We start from the raw sequence: 26,128 nt of genomic DNA on the forward strand, positions 1-26,128 counted from the left end.
TGGCCTTAATTTTGTCACTCTGCACCTCAAGCCATTCAGTCTTTCACTTACCCATGATCTTCCTTCTCTAAGTGAATGTGATAGCACACAGGGAATTGCACATATTGGCACAATGACTTCTTAATATGTCTCACTGTTGACTGTATCAGTTGTTTCATGCTCCACAATTACCATGTGACTCTATGCTTAGTAGATGAGACATATTCAGCTAATCATAGTAAATGTAGAAAGGAAAATAATTACATCACACTTTGCAGACAACTCAGATATAACACATGTCCCTTCAATTAATGCTAATTATATCATGATTTTTATTTGGCTCAGTCATTGGTTTGGTTTTTCTTGTGGTCATTGCAGTGTACTTGTGGGGACTGGGATTTCACATAACTGTTGCAGTGGTATGTGGTCTCAAGGGCATTTTTGAGCTATGGTAAATGGTCATATTGCTATGAACCCACACATCAGGCTCTTTATTATATTAATTATTTATTTATTTTTGGGGGGTGGGTGTTCATTTTATCCTGTCAACCAGTTTCCTATGCTACCCTATTTTTCCTTCTTCAGTTAATGTAGTGCTCTGGTTACATTTATGTTTCCATTTTTGACATTAAGTATGGCATTTCCATTCCTGTTTGGTTTGCTGGTTGTCTCCACCTATAATTTTTCTCCCAAATAAATATCAGTTTGTAGTTTTAAGTGATAATGATGTGGAAGTTAAATGCACAGTGTTGGTATATAAATATCCTGGACTTTTGTAGTCCAATACTGTAATGAGAATTCCAGTATATTGCACAGGTGGTGTCAAACTTATGATATAATTTTGTACAAGATTAAGATTTCTTCTAAATAATAAGCTTATCTTCCTTGGAAAAGGAATTTCAGTTTGCCCACAAATACCATTTGACACATATGGCACCTACAGTTGACTTGTACAAAAAGCAATTAATTCATTTGGAGTTGTGGTGAAGAAGAAGCATACACTCAAAATATAACTAGATTTTCAGCATATCCTATTAGCATTATACCTACATCTGTATGCTTAGTAGTATATGTGTATACATTGATGGAAAAAAATTGCAGTACCAGAAAATAATTAATGTGAAGTAATGAAATTTTGGGAATACATTTGTCTAAGTAACATTTTTAAGTGAGTAACACTGCATGTTCACAGGTCAATGTGAGCATGAGATAACCCACTGTAAATGTGAAATGGTGGTACAACAATACCCAGTGTAACTGCCAGAATGTTGAATGCAAGGATGAAAATGTGCATGTGTTGGGTTGTACAGGTGCCAGATATCTGTCAGAGGGATGGGGCTCTATGTCTGTTGCACCTGATCGGTCAATACATGGATGGTTAACACTTTTTGTGGGTGATGCTGTAGTTGTCATCTGATGATGTCCCATATGTTCTCAACAGTTGAGAGATCTGTTGATCGAGCAGGGCAAGGAAACATGTCGTAGAGCATGCTCAGTTACAACAGTGGTATGTGGGTGAGCGACATCCTCTTGGAAAACATCTCCCCAGGGATGTTGTTCATAAATGGCAGTACAAGATGTTGAATCACCTCAATGATGTACAGTTTTGCTGTTAGGGTGCATGGGGTAACCATGAGAGTGATCCTGCTGTCATACAAAATTACATCCTGGACCGTAACTTCAGGTGTAGGTCCAGTGTGTCTAGCTCACAGGTAGGTGGATTGTAGGCCCTTGATTGGCCACCTCCTGACTAATGCATAGCCATCAATGGCACCAAGGCAGAAACAGCGTTCATCAGCAAACACAACACACCTCATTGCATCACTGTGGTGTCAACTGCTGCACAAATTGCTGCTGCAGATGCAGTATGACCTGCCAGAGCCATACACCAAACACAAGTAGTACCATCCAGAGCCTGGACTTCTTGTGACTGAACATTCTCATTACCACTGCTGCCAGCAATCATGTACAGTAGCAACATTCCTGACAAGTCTTTCTGCAGTATTACAGAAGGAACATCCAGCTTCTCACAGCCCTAAGACACAATCGCCTAGAAACTCAGTGAGGAGTCAATAAATGTGTCTTTGTCATGTTAAAATCATTCTTGACTAACATCAACCCACCATGTCCAATCTCAAAGGTAACTAATACTAACAACCAATACAGAGTCTATTTAAAGCAAAAATTATTTGCATCCTCATAGAAGCAGTTCTAGCACAAGTCTTACATGACCGGTGTGAAATTGGAATAGATGTCATCTTTCAGATGCAGAAATACGGCTACCAACTTTCGTTTATGTCACACAACTCCTTCTTGATGTTGCTGTTTCTTGGCATCAGTGTAGTTCTGTTGGATTTCTTCCTGCACAAGTTTTCAATAACTAATTACCAACTGTCAGGTCACACAACATAATAAAAAAGTATTTGACATTTTTCAATGTATATATTGCCTTATCTGTCCACCTGACACATTCTCTTTCCATGTTTGTTGTGTCTTGTATGCCCTGTATTTGATTTTACACTAATTCTGCTGCACATTTTTTAAGGAAAAGATCCCTAATGTGGAGAACGTTCAAGGGTCATAACGAGGAGATGAAGATGGAAGACTGACCCTAGAAGGAAGAGAAATAGGGAAGAAAAATGATGATATGATTAATAAGTTTATAATTAATGACTTTTCAGTTTTATTGATTTGTTGCATACACTAACTTAACTGTCACAACTAGATTTTTGAAAACAAAACAGGCAGATACTCTTTGTATGGATACCTTTAACGGATAAAGATCCATGCTGAGTCAGTTCAGATAGTGTCTACATGATTTTTTACACTAATAATTTCTCTAACTTTTCTTTCAAACATTTTGATTTTGGCAGAATCTTGTGCATAAATTTTATCTGTGAATTTCTCTCTCTCTCTCTCTCTCTCTCTCTCTCTCTCTCTCTCTCTCTCTCTCTGTGTGTGTGTGTGTGTGTGTGTGTGTGTGTGTGTGTGTGTGTGTGAGAGAGAGAGAGAGAGAGAGAGAGAGAGAGAGAGAGAGAGAGAGAGAGGGGGGGGGGGGAGAGAATTTACTATTGTAGTATGTAATATACAAATTTTAGTATACTTCTCAATACACATACACTGTATTAAGTAATATGTTATCAGATAACTACAATTGTGTAAAAAAAATCCCTAATTCAAAAGAATAATAATTAAATTATGTAACACAGTTTTTGTGCAAAATTATCATTTAGGGAGTTCTAGAAAGAGAGTATGGAACATCAAAATTAAGACATTATTGACATAACAAACATACACATAGTTAGTAATGTATAACATAATGTGCTAAATAAAGTTATATAAGAAAAATAACTTTAGAGTTGAAACATCATAAATGTTAGTAAGCAAAATAATTATGTAATTTAATAGAAATTTGCATAATTCAGTGTAATTAAAAAGTAATTGTTAATCATAAACATGTTATGAAATTTTGCATAAAAAAGAAAGTGAATAAAGAAACAAATAAAGCAAGATGTTTTATGTTTACATAATTCAATTTCCTGGGGGGGGGGGGGGGGGGGGGCAGGTGCCACAGCCTTGATAAATTTGGGGAAGATATTCTTCCATCACACTCTATTTTAAAATTATACTTTACTAAGCACTACTAGCACTCACATTCAAGTGCTTCGGCAGCACATGTGGATATGCCATCATAAACAGATGTGTGTAGGTGGTGGTGGTGGTGGTTAGTGTTTAACGTCTCGTCGACAACGAGGTCATTAGAGACGGAGCGCAAGCTCAGGTTAGGGAAGGATTGGGAAGGAAATCGGCCGTGCCCTTTCAGAGAAACCATCCCGGCATTTGCCTGAAACGATTTAGGGAAATCATGGAAAACCTAAATCAGGATGGCTGGAGACAGAATTGAACCGTTGTCCTCCCGAATGCGAGTCCAGTGTGCAAACCATTGCGCCACCTCACTCGGTATGTGTGTAGGTGTGACTTGTGTCATCAAAGTGCATAATCTCACAGTGTGTCTCAAAAAACCACAGAGTGTATGGGTGTGGTTTGTAGTGACACATTGTAAAATCATGCAATTTGATGACTGTGTAATGTATTATTGCTCATGGCATGCAGTTTTCATTTGACAAGAATGACATAGCCACATCTGTCATAGATGCACTTGAAGAAGAGCCATGGTTAAAACTGATAGTGCTTAGCAATGCACTAGTTAAAAAAAAAGCCTGGTGGAACAAAGTCTTTCTTCAAATTTACTTCTTTACTCTAAAATTTACTGCCACAATCAATTTTTGTGAAAATATAATTTATCATTATAACTTCAAAAAGTAGGAGTTCTAATAATGTAATTAATATGAAATATTGTTACATATTTGTATAAGAGCTGGTGTAGGGCCAAATAAGTTAGTGACCTGTACTTAGTTAATCACTTAAGACAGTTGTTGTTGGCCAGTCACAATTAGAAAAAGCTACAAGTACATAATAGGGTAGTTAAGCACATATATACAAGGGATTACTAAAGTTGGAATAATAGTTAATCAACATGAATACGACTTCGAAAATTTTGGGTAGTAAAAGTCCACTGGTGCTGTAGCTCAGTGTTTCATTCTGTGATTTTGAAAATATGATCTGGAACTCTCCAAAAAAATATCCTCAATAACAATTGTATTTCATCAGATAAGCAAATTTTTGTAATCATAATTTCACATATTCCTCTTGTTGTAACATTAAGTGCTTACCAGAAAAATCATTTTACAATAATTACTTACAATGATCACATTACTTCACTGAATTTGAACAGAAGTCACATGACTCTACTACTCACATTATTTGAAGTGATTAGTAACATACACATCAGTTAATTCTACTAAGCAATTCTCCAATGGAGCAGACAGAGTTGACCACTGACAAATCCTTTAAGCTCCTCTTAAACTGAACTTCAGTATCATTTAATTTTTTTATTGCTTATTGAAAATGTGTCTCCTGAACACTGGACACTTTTCTGGACTGAATTAAGTGACTTTAAATCTTTATGTACAATATTCTCATTTTTAGTACTGATTCTCAGAACTGAGCTGTTGGCTGGAAAAGGTGATGTATTTTTCATCATAAATTTCATTAAGGAATAAAATATATTGGGAAGCAGTGATTAAGAGTCCATAATTCCCTCAACAGGCCTCTGCAGGGTGTTCTTGAGTTGACAACCCCAAATAATTCTTATTACACATTTGCTTGATGACTTACCACAAAAATTAATAACGTATGACATTATGGAATGAAAGTAAGCATAGTAAACTAGGTTTTTAAAATTTTTATGTCACCTATATCTGACAACATTCACATTGCAAACAGGTATTTGTTTATGCACTTCAGCAGTTCTATGGAATGTTTCTCGAAGTTGAACTTATTACACATCTGTAATCCCAAGAATTTAACACTGTCGACAACTTCTATCTTTTTGTCGCCATATTTTAGGCATATATTGGCTAGAAACCCCTGAAAAGATCTAAACTGTGTGTAGTGTGTTTTCTCAAAGTTAAGTCACAAAGAACTGGCTAGGAACCATTTACTAATGCCTATGAAAATGTCATTAACTGATTTTTCTAAGGCTATACTTGATTTGCTACTTATCGCAATGTTTGTATAATTTGCAAACAAAACAAACTTGGCATCTGGTAATGTTACAGATGAAAGTTCATTGATATACACAAGAAAAAATAAAGGCTTTAAGATGTAACACTATGGGACACACCATGCAATTAGTCCCCAGTTGGATGATGTCTGATGGCTTAATACATGCCTCTCTTCTAATGACCCCCTTTGTTTCCTGCCAGAGATATAGGATTTGAACCATTTTGCAGAATTTCCTGTTACACCAGAATATTCTAATTTATTTAAAAGAACATTGTGATTTACAAAGTCAAATGCCTTTGACAGATCAGAAAATATGCCAGTAGCCTGCAATTTGTAGCCTAATGAATTAAATACTTTGCTGCTGTATGTGTATGTAGCCTTCTCAATATCAGAACCCTGAACTTTGACTTTGACAACATATTATTTTGTTGTCAGATGGTTAAAGAGCCAACAGTATATCAGCCATTCTAATTTTTTTGAGATTCTTCAGAAAATTGAAATTGAGCACATACTTGATGGCATTCCTACTATATCTCCTTTATTAACTTCAGCACATTTCAACCATCAAACAATTCCACTGATAAATTGATGGTCCCCATATGATTAAATACATTATTAAATGCAGAATGACACTCTTTAATGAACTTTGTTGATATTTTATCATACTCACTAGAATGTTTTGATTTTAAAGTTTTTCATAGTGGAAATTGCTTACTGTTCCTTGTGAGGCTCATACTCATATTAGTAAAGCTGTTTTTGTGACTGGTCTGAGATATTTTGTGTTAGTAGCTACCAAACATAATAACTCCATCATTTCTGTAACGCTTGTTAAAAAGTTTTACAACAGTGTATACATCTGTAACTAATATATCATTTACTCTTAATGCTGGCTGCTCCTCTTCAACAATTATTAACAATATCATGTTCTCTGACTTCTTAGTAATCTTTGATTCCTGCACCTCTTCAGTGAAAAGAGTAAACATTACAGCGTATTACTATTTATTTATTTGCTATAAGAGTTTAGAATTTATCTTATTAAATTTGGTATATATGTATTTACTTGTTAGTGATGTTTTTAACTTGTAAACAAATGTATGTTTAAATTTTTTACTTAGGCAACATTTTTGTGAACATTAAAAGACTTAGGCAATATTTCCACTTAGTGCCATGAAATGCAGCTCTCGTTAAAGATGGATAAATTTATGAGATAATGCATATCAGAAAGAGAAGGAACCAATAGCATCTAATAACAACGTTAATGGTAAACATCTTGAATATGTATTTAAGGTTGATACTGAGAAGTGATATGAAATCATCAATTTGGATGACAAATGGTAGATTTAGATTCAGGAAGGGTTCTCAGAAAGTGGAGTGCACCTTAAACAAAATTGCATACAAGATGATAGGCAACCGATTCTAGAATATTGTTCCGGTGTTTAGAGTCTTATCATTAAGACGTGACAATAGACTTTCAACGTATTCAGAGATACACTGCCAGGACAATAACAGCAAGATACAGCCCATATGAAAGTGTATCAGAACTGCTCAGTGACATTAAATTAATGTCCTATGAAAAAAGATGACATTGCTACAAAACCTGTTTAGTAAAGTTATTGAACCTGTATTCAAAGAAGACTGCGAGACTATTACACTGCCATTATTGTATATCTCATACAGGGATCATGCAAGCTAGATAAGAGATACTGTGATGTGCATAGAGGCATATTCTTACCTCACTCAATAAGTGAATGTAATGGAACATACTCTACAGCAGTTTACAAAGTAGTCTCTGCCAAGCACTATACAGTTACTCTCTTGCCCAGATATTGTGCTTCACTGAGCACCATGTTACTAGCAACTGCATCATGCCCTTTTTACCAAGTTACAACTTAGCAACCCAATACTGTAGAGTAAATAAAGAAATGGGGGGAGTGGCAATATACATTAAGGAAAATTTTTACTACAAAGTAATTGACATTACAAAACACTGTATGGACCAACATTTTGAAGCATGTGCTACTGAAATAAAAACTAATCTCAATTTATTAATAGTCCTGGCTGTTTACAGGGCACCATCAGGAAATATAAAAATGTTTTTTAGTCTCATGGACCAGGTATTGTCAGTTTTATTTTTAAAAAAAAGGATATTGTAGCTTAGGTGATTTTAATGTAGACTGTCTGATTGATAATAACAATAGAAGTAACTTCCAGAATGTGATGTCCACTTATAATCTGTATTCAGTAATCAATTTTCCCACAAGAATCACACCAGATTCCTAAACTATGATAGACAATGTATTTTTAAATGTAAGTAGATTACAGAACATTAATGTGAACCAGGTTATATATGGTCTCACAGACCATGATGGTCAATTTTTTAATCACTCTTTACAGTGTTAACCCTCTTATTGAACTATCTCCCCAGTGGACATGTACAAGAATAATGGACAAACAGGCAAAAGAATCCTTCAGCTGTAAGTTGCAGCTAATGGACTGGTCCTTTATTTACAACATTGATAATGCTAATGACAAATTTTACTATTTTATAAATGATTTTTCTGCCCTTTTGGAAGAATCCTTTCCAAAGAAATGGATCAAAAATATTAATCAAAATTCTGTAAGTAAGTCTTGGATCACAGAAGGTATTAAACAGTCATGAAGAACTAAGAGAGAAATTTATGCAAAAATCAAAACAACTAATGATACACAAAAATGGAATCATTATAGATTGTACTGCAAAACTTTAAAGGAAGTAATACAGAAGTCAAAAGCCCTTTTCTATAAGGAGAAAATAGAAAAATCTAATAATAAAATGAAAACAATTTGGAACATTATAAAAAGTGAGACAAAGACAAAAAATGTGACACAAATGACGTAAAAATCAGGCATGGGGGTAACTTAATAGAAAATCAAAAAAGTGTGGCTGAAATTTTTAACAAACATTTCCTGTCAGTGACCCAACAAATTGGCTGTAGGCCCTCTGTTGAGGAAGCTATGACTTTATGTCAGGATGCATACTCCAACATAATACCAGAAATGTACATTAATCCTATCACTGTAGAGGAAAATCAAACAGTCGTCTGGTCTTTAAAGTGTAAGAACTCTGCAGGAGTAGATAATGTATCCAATAATTTATTGAAATTTTCATGTAAATGGATTATTGATATTCTGTGCCATATTTTTGATGCTTCATTTCAACAAGTCATTTTTCCTGAAAGACTCAAGTATGCCACTGTGAAGCCTTTACACAAGAAGGGTGATAGAGCTGAGCTCACTAACTACCACCCTATTTCACTGTTAACAGCCTTCTCTAAAATTCTAGAAAAATTAATGCACAATAAAATTACTGAACACCTCATAATGAACAGACTTATCAACAAGAGCCAGTTTGGATTTCGAAGGGACTGTTCAACTGAGGATGCAGTGTATGAACTTACAAATGAAGTACTTGAATGTCTAAATCAAAAAATGATAGGAATTGGTGTTTTCTGCGACTTATCAAAGGCATTTGATTGTGTAGATCACCACATTCTCATGCAGAAAGCCAAACTACTTGGAATAAGGGGTGTCACAGGTAACTGGCTGCAATCTTATCTTCATGAAAGAAAACAGAAAGTAATTTTAAACAGCTCAGATGAGTCAAGGGATACCTCCACTCAGTCTGAATGGACTTCTATTAGTTGTGGTGTGCCTCAAGGCTCAATTCTGGGGGCTCTGTTATTTTTGATGTTTATAAATCATTTACCATTGTGTGCAAGCCTGCCTTGCAAATTTGCTCTTTTTGCTGATGATACCACCATCTTCATGAGTGGAAAATCATATGTTAATTTTGAGCAGTCAGTTAACAACATACTCTCTGAAGTGATTAATTGGTTCAGTGTTAATGGTCTCTCTCTAAACTCAAGTAAGATAAATTTTATCCAGTTCCATGCAAAAACAAAAAAGTGAGAGAAAAATATTAACATCTGGAAATCAACCAATAGAAAGAATGGATGTCTCTAAATTTCTTGGAGTACATATTGATAGCAAAATTAACTGGTCCTCAATATACAGCAGACCCTAAAAAAATTGATCTCAGCTATGTATGCTATCAGGATGATGTCTTCCATTGGAGATTTAACCACTATGAAGTTCGCATACTGTGGGTATTTTCACTCTGTTATGTTTTACGGAATAATCTTCTGGGGAAATTTAGCTTTGACAAAGAAAATTTTTGTGGCCTAGAAAAGGGCTATTAGAATTATGTGCAGTGTACCCCCTAGAACATCGTGCTGTTACCTTTTCAAAAAGCTGCAAATAATGACAACTGTATCCCAGTACATATATTCGCTGATGTTTTTGCAATTAAGAACCCTGCACAATTTCCATGAATAAAAACTATCACAAATATAATAAAAGAGGGGAAAAATCCTCATTGTGAACTTAAGAACCTGACAGTTGTTCAGAGAGGTGTCAAATGGTCAGGAACAAAAATTTTTAGCCATCTCCCTGACCAGATAAAATGGTTAAGAGAAAATGAATCTCTTTTTAAAGCAAAACTGAAGGAATATTTGTTAAATATGTCTGTTTATAGATTAGAAGAGTTTTATGATGCAAAAAGGGAAATAGCATTTAGATAGAATTATCCATCTTGTTAACAAAGAAATGTGCTTGCAATTTTTCTCCAAATTAAAACATGAAATTTTGTATTAACACTCAAAGAAATCTGCTGTTATATGTACAATATCTGTTTTTCCTCTAAACTTTGTATTCACTATATGCAGTTATGTAGACATTTTTGATATATTTAATGAAGACTGTTTTGCATCTTTTTGTATGTTTGTTGTTTTGTATGTTTGACTCATTCCACATGTCATGTGACGTGCTCACAATACGAGATCTAAAGAACATTACATAAATAAATCTTAAGTTCCACATTCTTTAGGACCTCCAAACTATGGGTCTACATAATGAACAGTGTATTTAATTTGGTCTAATCCAAACAACTAGATTTATCTACAATATGAGTATGCATTACTTATGATTTTATCAGTTTTTCAAAATACTTATATTTGTAGGTGACAAAGAATTCAGCCTTTTACAATACAGATTTATAGAAAAGAACTGTCTCAATTCATGTAATGTTTGTGCTTATCATCGAGAAACAGAATAAACTGTTGCAGTAACCTGAATTTTTAGAGTGTAAATTGGTAAAATTCTTCTTTAAGAATGACAGGTCAAGATAGCATCATATTTATACTGTTGGGACATATTATAATTGAATTAAACGCCTTGAACTGTATAAAGTGTGAAATCTGCTGTTAAAAATCCAGGAATGTAAAATTATATAGAGATCAGAGAATCAGTTCTTTTATTGCCAGTGCTTTATCATTTCTGGTTCCAATGACAAAATATATATTCTGATACAAAAGCATAAGATCAGTACATTGTGTGTGTTTTCTTGAAGCATAAGGTATGCTAGATGCCATATTGGACAATAAAAGCAAGGAGCATAATACTGGCTATGTTTAATCCACATATTCCTAACAAAATGTAAGCACAAAGTTCTCTGAGGTATGTTGTGTTTTGAGCAAGTATTTTGACAGCGCAACTTTACATCATCACCACATGATACTTAATATATTGTGAGGTCAGGGATGCCATTGCTCATTTTAAATGCACTAATTACATCCTCCTTTCACCTTTCTGTGACATATCACTGTATGCAATCCATTCACAAGTGCTTCTGGTTCATATAACGTGCTGAAAGTGACATTTGATCCACATTGGTAACCTGGTGTTCAGATGGATAAGCAGGAATAGGTTCCCTTGTTTCAAGACTCAATTGAGCATGTCACCGTTCTTTCACTGATTTCAGCAAAACATCCCAGATCTTACTGAAAGAAGGTTTTTTGCTAATCTGATCTCAGTTGCCTCACTTATGACACTGTCACAGAACCTTGCACTTGTCAAAGAGTTCTGTTGGACTAAGGTCTATGGAGTGCCTAAGTCCTGAACATTGTTGAAAAATAGCTGATTTGCTTGGTTGCACCAAATGTTTGTGGAGTTTATTCTGCTGGCATCAGATCTGCACTGTTCTAATAGTTTCATTACGTCATACATCAGCCAAACTATTACAACAGTGCATGTCTGATGCCAGGACAATATTGTGTACAAATGGCAGTGGTAAAATGTGAGAGTTTATAAAATATAACCAACATTTCTGCATAAATTAGTTACACAGTCCTCTGACTTTGAGTATTATAAATGTAAAGCTGATGCCATAAGTAACATAAGTAACCAGTTTCTAAATTAACCCTTTCTTCAGTAAATAATAATATTTACAATAGTAAATATCTTACCTTGCGAGGATCTTCTGTCATGTCTTTCACTGTTAAGTTTTGAAGTTCTTTCAAACGATACATTCTCTTTATTGCCAAATGTCGTTCCTCATCTAAATTTAGTTTCTTACTTGGATGTTGAAACACTGGATCCTCTTCAAACAATTTCCATATTTTCATCTGTTTTTCCAGAGAAACAATTAATACATGACTGTATGAAGATGTATACATTATCTTGATGTATAAATTTGTAGCTATTTAAGTTTTTATTTGACATGCACAACATAAATTCATGACTATTGCATTATTCATTATATTCAGGAAAATGGAGGATCAAAGTCCACCACCCATCCAGAATTAGATTTTCCATCAGTTCCCTAAATACTTTATGGTAAATGTAGGTAATATTCCATTAAAAAGAATATGGCTGAATCATCCCACAATCTACGCTTGTTCTCCATCTCTAATGACATAGAGGGGATGTTAAACCCTAACCTTTCTTCTTTTTCTTGATTAGTGCCTAACTGCTTTCCTTAGTGCTACAAATTGCTCACATCAAAGTGGTGCTCAGTAAAACAAAAGAAATATTATATGCATGTGGTGTCTGTTCTTTAGAACATGTCCAAAAAAACGACAATACATGTTGTATATTGAAGTGAGGATAGCCAGTGGTTTCTTCAGTGCAGATGCACACTAGGTGCGAATTCTTACAGATTGGAGTCAGCAAAATGCCACGAGTGATTAGAATAATGGACAAGGTGCACTACATTTGTAATGTGTGGCTAAGCTGAGAATGTGGGTCTGGCAGGAGGTGTGCCAGGGTAGTCTGTGAATTTGCAATGACCTTTATATCTGTATGGCACTGTGTTCAGCACACCTGCCTCTTAAGCAGAAAATCTGGGTTTGTCTCCTGATCTGGCACAAATTTTCAACTTTCCCCTTCGATTTAAATCAATGCTCACCCAATGTCTGTAATTCCTTTTTGTCTTAAAAGAGGGACTGTCTTCAGTTCCACACAGAAGCACAAATGCCACAAATGCTGTGCGGTGTATCTAGAAGCTTTTACATCTCTAATAAAGTAAAAAGTAAGAACATATTGGACAGACTTATTGTTTCTCCATTTGACTCTTCATACCCTCACATCTCTACAAACAATGGCATATCTACAACTATAATGCATCAAATAACATTTGACAAAAAACAAATGGTTAACAATTTTGCCAGTAACAGATTAATGTGAGTGTTATCAAAAATGATAAAGACTTATTTAACAACCTAATTATCAAAAGTGGTATTCCAGCTCACAAATATTACCTTGTATTTCAACATTTCAGGATCTTCTAAGAGCAGCTTCAGAGATTTCCAGTCAAAAGAAGATTTTCTACGATATTTGTCAAGAGGGCTGGGCAGGAAATCAGGCAACAATTCTGATCCCATTCTTTCTTAGACAAAATTCTGAAAAATGCCAATCGGAAGGTTATTTAAAAATAGTCATATCCAACTTATCTCAAATGGGGTACTAGGTCTGGATACTTCAAAATCTGCACACAAACTGAACAATAACCAACCAATGACAGGAGTACAGTTATCATGAGACTGTGGTTGCTGTTATAGACTGCAAGATTCATCAGTTTTGTAACTTAAGATTATTTTTCATTCTATTTATTAACTCATCTACCTGTCACCTGTCACTCTATCTCTCCTTCTCCCCCACCCCACCCAGTCAAACTTTTGTCTCTTTCTCAGACACCTTCTCAAAGTACATTCCTTCAAGTTATGTGAATTGGTGCACCATCATAAACTGCTTTCTTTGTAGGCTTCACAATGATATACTTCCATGGGGAAGATCACAAAATGATACATACAGATTCTTTTAACATAAAAAAAGGAAACCACACGGTTTGTAAAGAAGAGGGAGTATGTTTTAACTATCCTGTGGGCAGCATTTTCTTTTTAAGTTATTTTAAAATCTGGACCTACTATCTATAAGGCAGCAACTGAAAATCAATGAAACGGGTTGGCGATAACTGGTTGCAAGCTGGCTTGCAATGCAGCTCCACTCATGGCGCAACTCTGCAATGAGAAACTGCAGTTGCCATTTATGAGTATGGAGGAGAAGAAGTATTGTTGGTTGTACCTGAGCATCTTTTGATTACACAGGACATGTCGAGTACAAATTTGAACACAGAAGAAAATGTGGTCCTCTATTATTATTACTTACAAATGAAAAAAAGAAGGAAATTCTGGATACATCCATATGTATACAGAAGCATGAAGTACAGGCTGTTTTTAGCAACAAAGGAGCTGCAACAAACAGATTCACAATTCATTTCTTTTTATAGAATGAGTAAACATAGCTACAGTGATTTGGTACATCTGAATTCACCCACCATAACACAGTGAGATATGAAAATGAGGGAATGTGTCAGGGCAGAATAATGGATATTAATCACTTTGAGGTAAGAGAGTTCTGATTTATTTTATACACAAATAATAACATTTCATTGAAAGCACATACTGATTACTATGTTTTATAAGTAGCTTTCTAATCTTTCAAGCTGCACTATCAGAATCTTCCACTGATTCTCAACCAACTGTTGGGTGAACAACCTCATAAAACTGACTGGCGGCACTATTGTCTTCATTACTGTTCTCTGTATCTTCACCTGATTCAATAGTGACATTGTTTGATTGGGATCCCAATGACTGCAGACTGCATATCAGCTATTGGGACAAGCAGTGGTGGCGTAGGCACCTGGTTCATGATTTCGTTGAATAGCTGTAATACTCTATGCTTGAGTATTTTTATCTGTTGCTCATTCATTTCATCCAGCTCAGTCAACAAGCTAAGAAGAAACAGTTTCCTATCTTCTCTCCTATGGTTGTGGGGCGTAGACTGCTTGAGTCAATTTTGGCCTTCTTGGCTTTAATAAACTTGTGGCATCCCTGTGCCCTGTCTTTGACTCTGATATATTTGAACTGTTTTGGTCTGTGCCTCTCGGCACACAACTTATGTACTGCCATGTTTTGTTCTTCTTGCTTCATGTGTAATAAATGCATTTATGATATTTAAAGTGTGTTATTACTGATCTGGATTATGTGATAACCACAGCGGTGATCTCGACATTATCGCATGATTGCGAGTTATTTTGTGCTTCTCTTCATCATTAACAGACTTAGTGTGCCAGCCCACATTGTCTTCAGAAGAATGGATCTACCAGTGTCTTTCAGCATTAGTGCCATGCATCCTATTAGCTGTGCTTGTGAACACGAGTAGTCAAGTGTACCTAATGCGCATTTGGTTAAAAGCAAACAATTATCTATGCCTGGTGATGCTGGTGGCCACTTAACCTTAATCAGCCAAACATGGCCACCATCAAGGGCGACAGCTGAACAATGGCCATAACATGGACAGTGCACGCCACCTAATGACGTCATGGATGATCACCCAGTTAAGGATGTTGTGGTTTACTTCTCAGCTAGCAGTCTCCTTCAGTTTGGTTTGATCACCCTCCCTCCCCCCCCCCTCCCCTCCCCTCCTCCTCACATGCCGTCTGGGTGACACTGGTTGCTTTGACCGCTCCGGTTTCCACAACTGTCACTCTGTGTTTACACCATGATGCCCTTCTGCATGCTTTTGTAATGTAGCCAGCCATTCCACCTGCGCCATTTACCAGGTCAGCCCCTCTGAGGCTGCACTGTGACCGCCTTCAGCCCACCGGCCATTTCAGCCGCGCCATGTTCATCGTTGGGCCTTCAGTTGGGACACACTGTGCCGACTTTTGCACCTGCGCACTCCATGCCATGTGCTTCATGTGGCTGCCCCCCCCCCCCCCTTCCCCCCCAGACCTCAGTTAATGTACTGTCACCCAATAGTACACTCCCAGCGTCGGGGGCTTTCTGCTCTGCTCGCATAGATCTCTGTCTGCCGGTGCTGCATCAACATGGCAGGTTTCTGAAGCAAAAAAGATAAGCCAAAGACTTGATTCATGTTAGTGCATCATCTACTGGATATCCACGGTAATTCAGATGATGATGCACTTTTTGTCTGCCTGATGAGTCACCTCCACGCTCATCTGGATCTCATCAGCAATATGCTTCTTTCACCATCTGCCTCGCACACGTATTCAACAGCAAAAGTACTGCTCATAGAGTGCCTTTCTCACCCCCCCCCCCCCCCCCCCCAGTGGACGCTATCCACCACATTATTCACGACGAGCACCTCAATGACCGCACACCTTCGCACCTTTTGTGGCACCTCTGTGCATTAATTGCTGATCAAGCATTACCTGATGCTACACTTTGAACATTGGAGATGGTCAAAATTCCTTTGGATTCACAACTTCATCTGCTGTCCCATGTCGCCAACCCACCTGAGGTTCGCTTATGCTATCATTCGACACTGACACTGCCTGTCACAGACGACTCCTCCATCAACATCAGTTAGCACGTCTGCATCTTTGGTTTCGCACGCAGCCAGCAGAAGCCAGTATGCTCGCCACAATACCTTAGATGACAGTCAAGAGCTGCCACAGGAGGTATTGCCTGCAGCCTCCCTACAGCAGCATCCCGAGGAAAGAAAACGATCGAATGTGCATTTGGAACATTTCAAGTTTTAAATGACCCAATATGTTGCAAGAACCCGGACACAGTGAATCATGTTATCAACGCCGTTTGTGTTTTCCACAAAGGTGCAGATTATGCATCAACACACTTCCACGAAAATTGTGAACCCGCTAATGATGCAATATTTCAAACAAATCATAACGTTTCAGTTTGTGCTAATTCATCAGCAATTTGCATTAAGATATTATTTATCAAATTACTTTTTAAACCCACGTGCCTCTCTTGCATGGCAATAGAGCTACTGTACTTGAATGTTCATTTCATGCTGACTATAGTTAAATTCTGTGAATACGTGTTGTCGATTACTCTTATTTTGAAAACCTGGATGTGATTACATTTATACACATGGAAAAGTGGTTTATGCTCTTTAAATCTTTTGTCTTTAATCGCCAATGCACATAACACACATTGTAGATTTATGGCATCGCTGCCATCTCCCACCATTTTCAGGTTTGTTTGCGCACAATCTAATTTTACAGAATGGCATTGTCACACAGAGAATGTTCCAGGTATGATTTACATTTTTTTCACATTTATTCCCACTTATTTACTGGTAAATTTTTTAAACAACAGATATGCGGTACGTTACATATCTTTCACGTGAACTCGATTTTCGACTTCATGGTTTGTCTGTCAAATCTCTCCTGTAGTAGCCTGGAAGCTTGTAAATGTATAAAATGGAATGTTTTTTTCTGCTTCCTACATAAATTAATGTCCAAAACTTGCTTGTTCATTTTTAAAATCACGTAAAATAAAGCTGACGTCGAGAACATGACACGAAATTGGATCAATTGCAATGCGGGCACCAAGTTGCAAGCAACTGGTTGACAATGTCGTGAGAAATGTACCAGTCTGCGGAGTCCCAGTTAACAAAATAGGAAAAAAATAATATTCTGTAGTATAATACATAATCCGTGTAAGAACTTTTGTTTCTGAAAGGGCTGTATTACTTTCTTAATTTCAAACAAGGAGGCATATGAGGGTACATGAACAATAAAGTTTATGGAAGCTGATTTCCCAACAGCTGCCCTTGATTTTGTTTTCGGAGCTACAGGACCCTGTTGTCTCTGATACTAAGTTTAACATGCTTTTTAAGGTCTTTTTTCACTGCTTTACTGGGAAAGCTCTTTTCAGATAATGACACAAATCCACCATAGAGAATGTCAAATCTCATACTGGCATTTTATTTCCAATTTATTTCATTCCAGTCATCTTTCTACAAATTATTTCTAACATCTTTTGTCTCTGAGTCATTAATTACCCTAAGTGGCAACCACAGTGGTTTCTCTGTACTCTATGGTAATAGGCTGTTTATCATAACTATCTATGGAATATGATCTGAGAGTTCATTAACCACTGAGTACTCCTTTATTTTCTTGATTCTAGGATCATACAACAGATCAGCTGGGGTTCTTTCATCTTGCTCCACATGTGTTCAAAGACTAGTTCCCAAAATCAAACTGTAAGAGCCAAATGGCATTTCTTGGTATCATTTCCTCTCAGGATCCTTTTAAAAATGTAGACTGAACACACCGCAGATCATTAATAACTTTTTGTCTGACAGAAAAGAAAATAAGGAATCAATATATGTAATAAAGAATTCAAAGTTTACAATGGGTATCTGCATACAGTTTCTGTTTTAAATGATTTTCTTATCACCAGCTGAGAAGCACACACTTCTATGTCCTAACCTACACAAAATTTACTTTCAGTTTTTCTTAAAATATAGTATGTACAACCACAACAGAGGGCTATCTGTGGAGAGGTTGAGCAAGTGAGTGAATCCTGAAGAATGGCAGCAGCCTTTTATTGACTTATCTGACTTTGTAACGATTAGCCAACACATCATTGCTATCAGGTGCTATGAACATCAGAAAGCAAGGGGAAGCTACAACCATTATTTCCACAAGAACATGCAACTCTAGTGCGTGGATTAATGGTGAGGTGATGAGGGCACCTCTTTGGGTATAACATTTTGGAGATAAAACAGTTCCCAATTCGAACTCTGGATGGAGACTACTCAGGGGGATGTTGTCATCAGGAAAAACAAAGCTTGCGTTTTACAGGCTGGAGCATGGATTACTAGATCTCTTAACTGGGCAGGCAGGTTAGAGAAATTAGAAAGGAAAATGCGCACATAGAAGTTTCAAATAGAGTATTGTGGCAAGGACTTCCAGTCAGATAAGTACAGGGTTATAAATACAAAACCAAACAGGGGCATTGTAGGAGTAGGTCTAATAACGAATAAGGAAACAGTAATGTTGGATCTTCTTTTTTGTGGTGTAGTGCAGCAACTCAATATGGCATGGACTCAACAAGTCACTGGAAGTTCCCAGCAGAAGTATTGTACCATGCTGCCTCTGTAGCTGTCCATAACTGCAAAAGTATTGTCAGTGCAGGATTTAGAGCACAAACTGCGCCAGAGGACCCAGTCCATTCCATGTAAACCCTGTCCACACCATATGGAGCCGCCACCAGCTTACACAGGTCCTTGTTGACAACTTGTGTCCATGGCTTTGTGGGGTTTGCACCACACTTGAAACCTACGATCAGTTCTTACCAACTTAAATCAGGATTCATCTGACCAGGCCACAGTTTCCCATTCACCAGAGGTCCAACTGATATGGTCACAAGTCAAGGAGAGACACTGCAGGCACTGTTAGCAATGGCACTCGCATTGGTCGCCTGCTGCCATAGCCCATAAATCCTAATTTCACCACACAGTCCAAATGGACATGTTTGTCTTATGTCCCACATTAATTTCTACAGTTATTTCATGCAGTGTTGCTTGTCTGTTAGCATTGACATCTCTACACAAACACCAGTGCTCTCAGTCATTAAGTGAAGGCTATTGGCCACTGTATTATTTGTGGTGACGGATAATGCCAGAAATTTGGTATTCTCGGCACACTCTTGACACTGTGTATCCCACAATATTGAATTCGCTAATGATGTCTGAAACTGAGTGTCCCATGCATCTAGTTCCAACTACCATTACACATTGAAATGTGCTCTGTTAAGTGTCACCATGCACCCATAATCACATTATAAACCTTTCCACATGAATCACCTGAGTATAGCCCACACAGAATATGGTGGTCGATTTGTAGTGACAAATTTTCATCCAAAGCAATGGACAAGTTAATTCGTTTGTTCAGAAGGCGAGGCCGGTAATTGTTTTCCCCCTTTCACCGACAGAATTGAGGCGCGAGTCCTGCAATCTTTTTCAAAAGGTTTTACAGACACTATTCAGTAAAAAATTTCATTTTTGCTTTGCTTATAGCTTAATATGTCTGGTTCGTGATGGTACAACCATCATTTCATTAATGGTCATAGTTATTGTCATATTTGAGTGAAAGTAAGACACTTCGTGAAATTCAGACGAGTATGCAATGAAAAATAGAGGTCGCTATCATTTTGCTTTTGGAGCATACTGCATAATATGTTGTTGCATATGAAGTTTAGCAAACATATTTAATTTTTCTTTACACTTGGGTAAAGGTATCTGTCTGTCACCAATCTCGAGAAAACTGATCTGCTGTGATTGCGCCGGACCAGCAATAAGGCCAGAGTGAAATATCCAGAACATTCCTCATATTTCATAAACAATTTCAGACATCAAGATGAGATTTTGGCAAATGATAGCACACAAGGAGAAGAGTATTTTACCATATCGATATTATGTAAAACTTCATTAGCTACCATGTTGTTCCAATTACTACAGACTTTTTTGGTGAAAGAGTGTAATTTTTAAGAGCTATCGTCAGCTGGTGACATGAGAAATGCTATTGGTTTAGCAACAACATATGTGAAGACGTTACACATTTTTTGGTACCAAGGATGTGCTTTTTCATAAGCTACTGACTTTACTTTTCCTCTGCGCCTCACTTCATAAACTTAATAAACCACTGTTTCTGAATTCTTTCACAATTGTGTCTGTACAACATCTTAATGAGGTGAACAGCATAAACTCCGCTGTGTTTTGGCAAAAGAAGCAAATTTTGATATGGCAACCAGAGAAATGTAAAGGTTTTACTCAAAATTTGCCACTTGTGACGCTTCACTGAAACAAATGGTTAACAAGCCAGGCGAAAATAAATAGCTGCATTTTCAGCGGAATTGCTTTTAGATACGGTACTAACAAAATCAGAGGTGACTGTGGATCTTTCTGAATGGTCACCATGCGAGTGTGGGTGTGGGAGGGCCCTACTTAATATTTACAAAAACTGAGAGCGTAGGTATCAGTTTAGAATCGCACTTAGCCATACAACGAACTGCAACCCCACCATGGCCACTCTCCCCACACTTCCCCAACTGACTGCACATCTAGCAGACGCGATCTTCTGCACGCACTAGTCAAATGACAATTTTCACCAATGCACAGCCCTTTTAATCATCGTGTATGCAATAATACAGCCATCTGTATATGTGCAGTTTGCTATGCATGACTTCCGTCACCCTGGAATATATTGGTGCTAGATCTGCAGATGATGAAGAAATTAAAACTATGTTAGAGAATATAAAAGAAAATATCCATATACACTCCTGGAAATTGAAATAAGAACACCGTGAATTCATTGTCCCAGGAAGGGGAAACTTTATTGACACATTCCTGGAGTCAGATACATCACATGATCACACTGACAGAACCACAGGCACATAGACACAGGCAATAGAGCATGCACAATGTCGGCACTAGTACAGTGTATATCCACCTTTCGCAGCAATGCAGGCTGCTATTCTCCCATGGAGACGATCGTAGAGATGCTGGATGTAGGCCTGTGGAACGGCTTGCCATGCCATTTCCACCTGGCGCCTCAGTTGGACCAGCGTTCGTGCTGGACGTGCAGACCGCGTGAGACGACGCTTCATCCAGTCCCAAACATGCTCAATGGGGGACAGATCCGGAGATCTTGCTGGCCAGGGCAGTTGACTTACACCTTCTAGAGCACGTTGGGTGGCACGGGATACATGCGGATGTGCATTGTCCTGTTGGAACAGCAAGTTCCCTTGCCGGTCTAGGAATGGTAGAACGATGGGTTCAATGACAGTTTGGATGTACCGTGCACTATTCAGTGTCCCCTCGACGATCACCAGAGGTGTACGGCCAGTGTAGGAGATCGCTCCCCACACCATGATGCCGGGTGTTGGCCCTGTGTGCCTTGTTCATATGCAGTCCTGATTGTGGCGCTCACCTGCACGGCGCCAAACACGCATATGACCATAATTGGCACCAAGGCAGAAGCGACTCTCATCGCTGAAGACGACACGTCTCCATTAGTCCCTCCATTCACGCCTGTCGCGACACCACTGGAGGCGGGCTGCACGATGTTGGGGCGTGAGCGGATGACGGCCTAACGGTGTGCGGGACCGTAGCCCAGCTTCATGGAGATGGTTGCGAATGGTCCTCGCCGATACCCCAGGAGCAACAGTGTCCCTAATTTGCTGGGAAGTGGCGCTGCGGTCCCCTACAGCACTGCGTAGGATCCTACGGTCTTGGCGTGCATCCGTGCGTCGCTGCGGTCCGGTCCCAGGTCGACGGGCACGTGCACCTTCCGCCGACCACTGGCGACAACATCGATGAACTGTGGAGACCTCACGCCCCACGTGTTGAGCAATTCGGCGGTACGTCCACCCGGCCTCCCGCATGCCCATATACGCCTTCTCTCAAAGTCCGTCAACTGCACATACGGTTCACGTCCACGCTGTCGCGGCATGCTACCAGTGTTAAATACTGCGATGGAGCTCTGTATGCCATGGCAAACTGGCTGACACTGACGGCGGCAGTGCACAAATGCTGTACAGCTAGCGCCATTCGACGGCCAACATCGCGGTTCCTGGTGTGTCCGCTGTGCCGTGCGTGTGATCATTGCTTGTACAGCCCTCTCGCAGTGTCCGGAGCAAGTATGATCTGTCTGACACACCGGTGTCAATGTGTTCTTTTTCCCATTTCCAGGAGTGTAGTTAAGAGAGATAAAAAATTAAACTGTCATGGTGATTGGAATTCTATAGAAGGAAAAGGAATAGGAGGCCAAGTAGTAGGAGAATATGGGCTATGAGAAACGAATGAAGTGGGAAATCATATGGTAGAATTTTACTCAAAGCATAATTTAATCATTGCTAATACTTGTATAAAGATTGTATAAGAAAACTGTGTATGTAGAATAGTCTTGGAGACTCCAGAAGGTTTCACTCAGATTATGTTACGGTAAGACAGTGATTTCAGAATCAAATTTTAAACTGTAAACATTTCCAGGAACAATGTGGGCTCTGGCCATAACTTATTGGTTAACGGAAATTGACAGAAAGTGCAAAATGGCTGGGCAAAACAAACACTTATATGAAAAGGTCACAGAGTTTTGTACTGAATAAAATAAATTAAACAAGCATATAAATTACAATTCAAACACAAAACAACACATTATGCATTGTGATAGACAACAATACATTCAACACATAGTCCCACACTACATTGCTAGCACTAAGTTCATTCTGGTGTTATACAGTTTTGTCCAACACATCACCTTCTTTTGATTAAATATGTTTTTTGCAATTAGGTGGTTTATTACATCAACCTGCAACTCATCTGCTACAGTAATGGAGTGCAGTGTTCGTTCATGTATTTTTCGCAGAGTTGCATACCTTATCAAGTATCCTAAAATCTTACATGAGTTAATGTATTACAGTTTTGCGACAGAGTATACAGGCACAGTATACAGTGACACCCAATAATCAACTGAAAATAGCAATGTGTCGTTGCCTGTTATGCATATTTATCGTGTACTGATTCACATTTTGATCCATTCGATCAATTACAACAATGTGCTTGTCATATTATGTTGGTGTGGGGTATTGAGGAACTTTGATGCATGTTCTTGACTGACGATAATACCTTATAACTGTGTTCACATCAGATATATTTAAAGTGGTAGAAATAAAGGATTTCTCATGTTATTTATACAGGTACTGACCATTTTTCTTTCTTATGACTGAACGAATAGTACCCTCTTCATCTTAATCTATTTCATTTTTCTTTGGAAGGGGATAATTATGGCCCATATACACCTTTTCTCAGTCCCAGAGCACCTAAAACCTCGTTTCAAAGAAAAATTGAAAACTTCAATCTTGTTAACAAGTTATCAAAATAGAAATAAAAACATTAAACTGCTATCATTAGTGTTTAGTGTTACTTGTTTGTAATGCTGAAAATGTAAAATATGGTTCTCTGATACAAATAATGTTGAATAAATTTTAATAAATAACATGTAATTGTTGATTTACTAAAAAACTGTTAAGTTTTTGAACATGAATGATAAAATATATCAATTTTTTACTTAACGTAAATCCATGATTTGATGACTGAAAGAACAGATTTTCAACAATCCTTAAATAAGCATAATAAGATTACAGAAATGCATTGTTGTCCAAAAATCAGTAAAAGTGTAGTCTGCCACATGTACCATTAATGTAACAGTGGACACTAATGAGTTAATATCGAGAAAGCAAATGACAAACTACATTCCTGGAAATTTAAAAAAAGAACACATTGACACCGTGTGTCAGACCCACCATACTTGCTCCGGACACTGCGAGAGGGCTGTACAAGCAATGATCACACGCACGGCACAGCGGACACACCAGGAACCGCGGTGTTGGCCGTCGAGTGGCGCTAGCTGCGCACCATTTGTGCACCGCTGCAGTCAGTGTCAGCCAGATTGCCGTGGCATACGGAGCTCCATCGCAGTATTTAACACTGGTAGCATGCCGCGACAGTGTGGATGTGAACCGTATGTGCAGCTGACGGACTTTGAGCGAGGACGTATAGTGGGCATGCGGTAGGCCGGGTGGACGTACCGCCGAATTGGCTACGGTCCCGCACACCGTTAGACCGTCTTCCGCTCATGCCCCAACATCGTGCAGCCCGCCTCCAGTGGTGTCGCGACAGGCGTGAATGGAGGGACTAATGGAGACGTGTCGTCTTCAGCGATGAGAGTCGCTTCTGCCTTGGTGCCAATTATGGTCGTATGCATGTTTGGCGCCGTGCAGGTGAGCGCCACAATCAGGACTGCATACGACCGAGGCACACAGGGCCAACACCCGGCATCATGGTGTGGGGAGCGATATCCTACACTGGCCGTACACCTCTGGTGATCGTCGAGGGGACACTGAATAGTGCACGGTACATCCAAACCGTCATCGAACCCATCGTTCTACCATTCCTAGACCGGCAAGGGAACTTGGTGTTCCAACAGGACAATGCACGTCCGCATGTATCCCGTGCCACCCAACGTGCTCTAGAAGGTGTAAGTCAACTACCCTGGCCAGCAAGATCTCCGGATCTGTCCCCCATTGAGCATGTTTGGGACTGGATGAAGCGTCGTCTCACGCGGTCTGCACGTCCAGCACGAACGCTGGTCCAACTGAGGCGCCAGGTGGAAATGGCATGGCAAGCCGTTCCACAGGACTACATCCAGCATCTCTACGATTGTCTCCATGGGAGAATAGCAGCCTGCATTGCTGCGAAAGGTGGATATACACTGTACTAGTGCCGACATTGTGCATGCTCTGTTGCCTGTGTCTATGTGCCTGTGGTTCTGTCAGTGTGATCATATGACGTATCTGACCCCAGGAATGTGTCAATAAAGTTTCCCCTTCCTGGGACAATGAATTCACGGTGTTCTTATTTCAATTTCCAGGAGTGTAGTAGTAAGCAAAGGACGACAAGTTGAAAGGTGGAAACAAGAAATAGTGGGCTATACATTTGGAAATGGAGACAGTATGATAGAAAGGAAATAGGGAGCTGATGAAGATGAGATGGGAGAAGGGATGGAGATTTAGATGAGTAAGAAGGAGCACTAAAAGACCTAAGTCGAAACAAGGTTCCTGGAGTACATGACAGTCCATCAGAATTATTGTGATTCTTGGAAGTGTAAGCCATGACAAAAATTTTCCAACTTGTATGCAAGATATATCAGACAGGGGGAATACCTTCAGACTTATATCAGAAGACAGACTGATTAAAGGCAAATCTACCGTTATGACATTTGTGTATTTAGAGAAAGCTTTTGAAATTGTTGACTTGATTTCACTCTTAAAAATTCTGAAAGTAGCAGGAAAAAAATATGGGGAGCAAAAGTGCAATGACAGTTCATATGGAAACCAGACTGCTGTTATAAGCTCTGTACATCCATCTCCCAATAGATTATGCGGCAACAGCTGTTACAGTTATTAGCACGTGTTAATGTAGTATGGATGACATCTTCAGCTATATTTATATGCCAGATTTTATTTGCTATCAATTTCAGTGTTGCTTTACACCTGCATTATGTGTCTCAATGATACCAAGTGATCAAGTGGATACCAGGTAATGATAATTATGTATCTCAACAAGGTTTCAAAAAAATAATGATGTACGACATTTCCCACTTTTGATGTGAATGGTGGCTACTTTGGCTGATGATGGAAGAGTATCAACTAACGCAGCTGCCACTGACACCTTAAACAGTTCAAAATGATTCAGCACAGCAGGTATTGACTTTTTTTGTAATGCACATTGAAATGTATAGTGATGGTCA

At 38.5% G+C, this 26,128-nt stretch overlaps 1 protein-coding gene across 1 annotated transcript in view; it reads right to left on the minus strand.

The window, feature by feature from the left end:
• The window catches only part of LOC126272745 (peroxisomal acyl-coenzyme A oxidase 3-like), a 173,810-nt gene that overhangs the window by 111,604 nt on the left and 36,078 nt on the right, over window positions 1–26,128 (minus strand). The window contains exons 2-3 of the mRNA XM_049975804.1: window positions 13,242–13,382; window positions 11,949–12,107 (exon numbers count right to left, since the gene is read on the minus strand). Coding sequence (XP_049831761.1) covers window positions 11,949–12,107; window positions 13,242–13,364 — 282 coding nt within the window. The 5' untranslated portion in view covers window positions 13,365–13,382. The remainder of the gene's footprint in view (window positions 1–11,948; window positions 12,108–13,241; window positions 13,383–26,128) is intronic.

This window comes from Schistocerca gregaria, chromosome 5 (assembly GCF_023897955.1).
Source record: "Schistocerca gregaria isolate iqSchGreg1 chromosome 5, iqSchGreg1.2, whole genome shotgun sequence".
Lineage (NCBI taxonomy): Eukaryota > Metazoa > Arthropoda > Insecta > Orthoptera > Acrididae > Schistocerca > Schistocerca gregaria.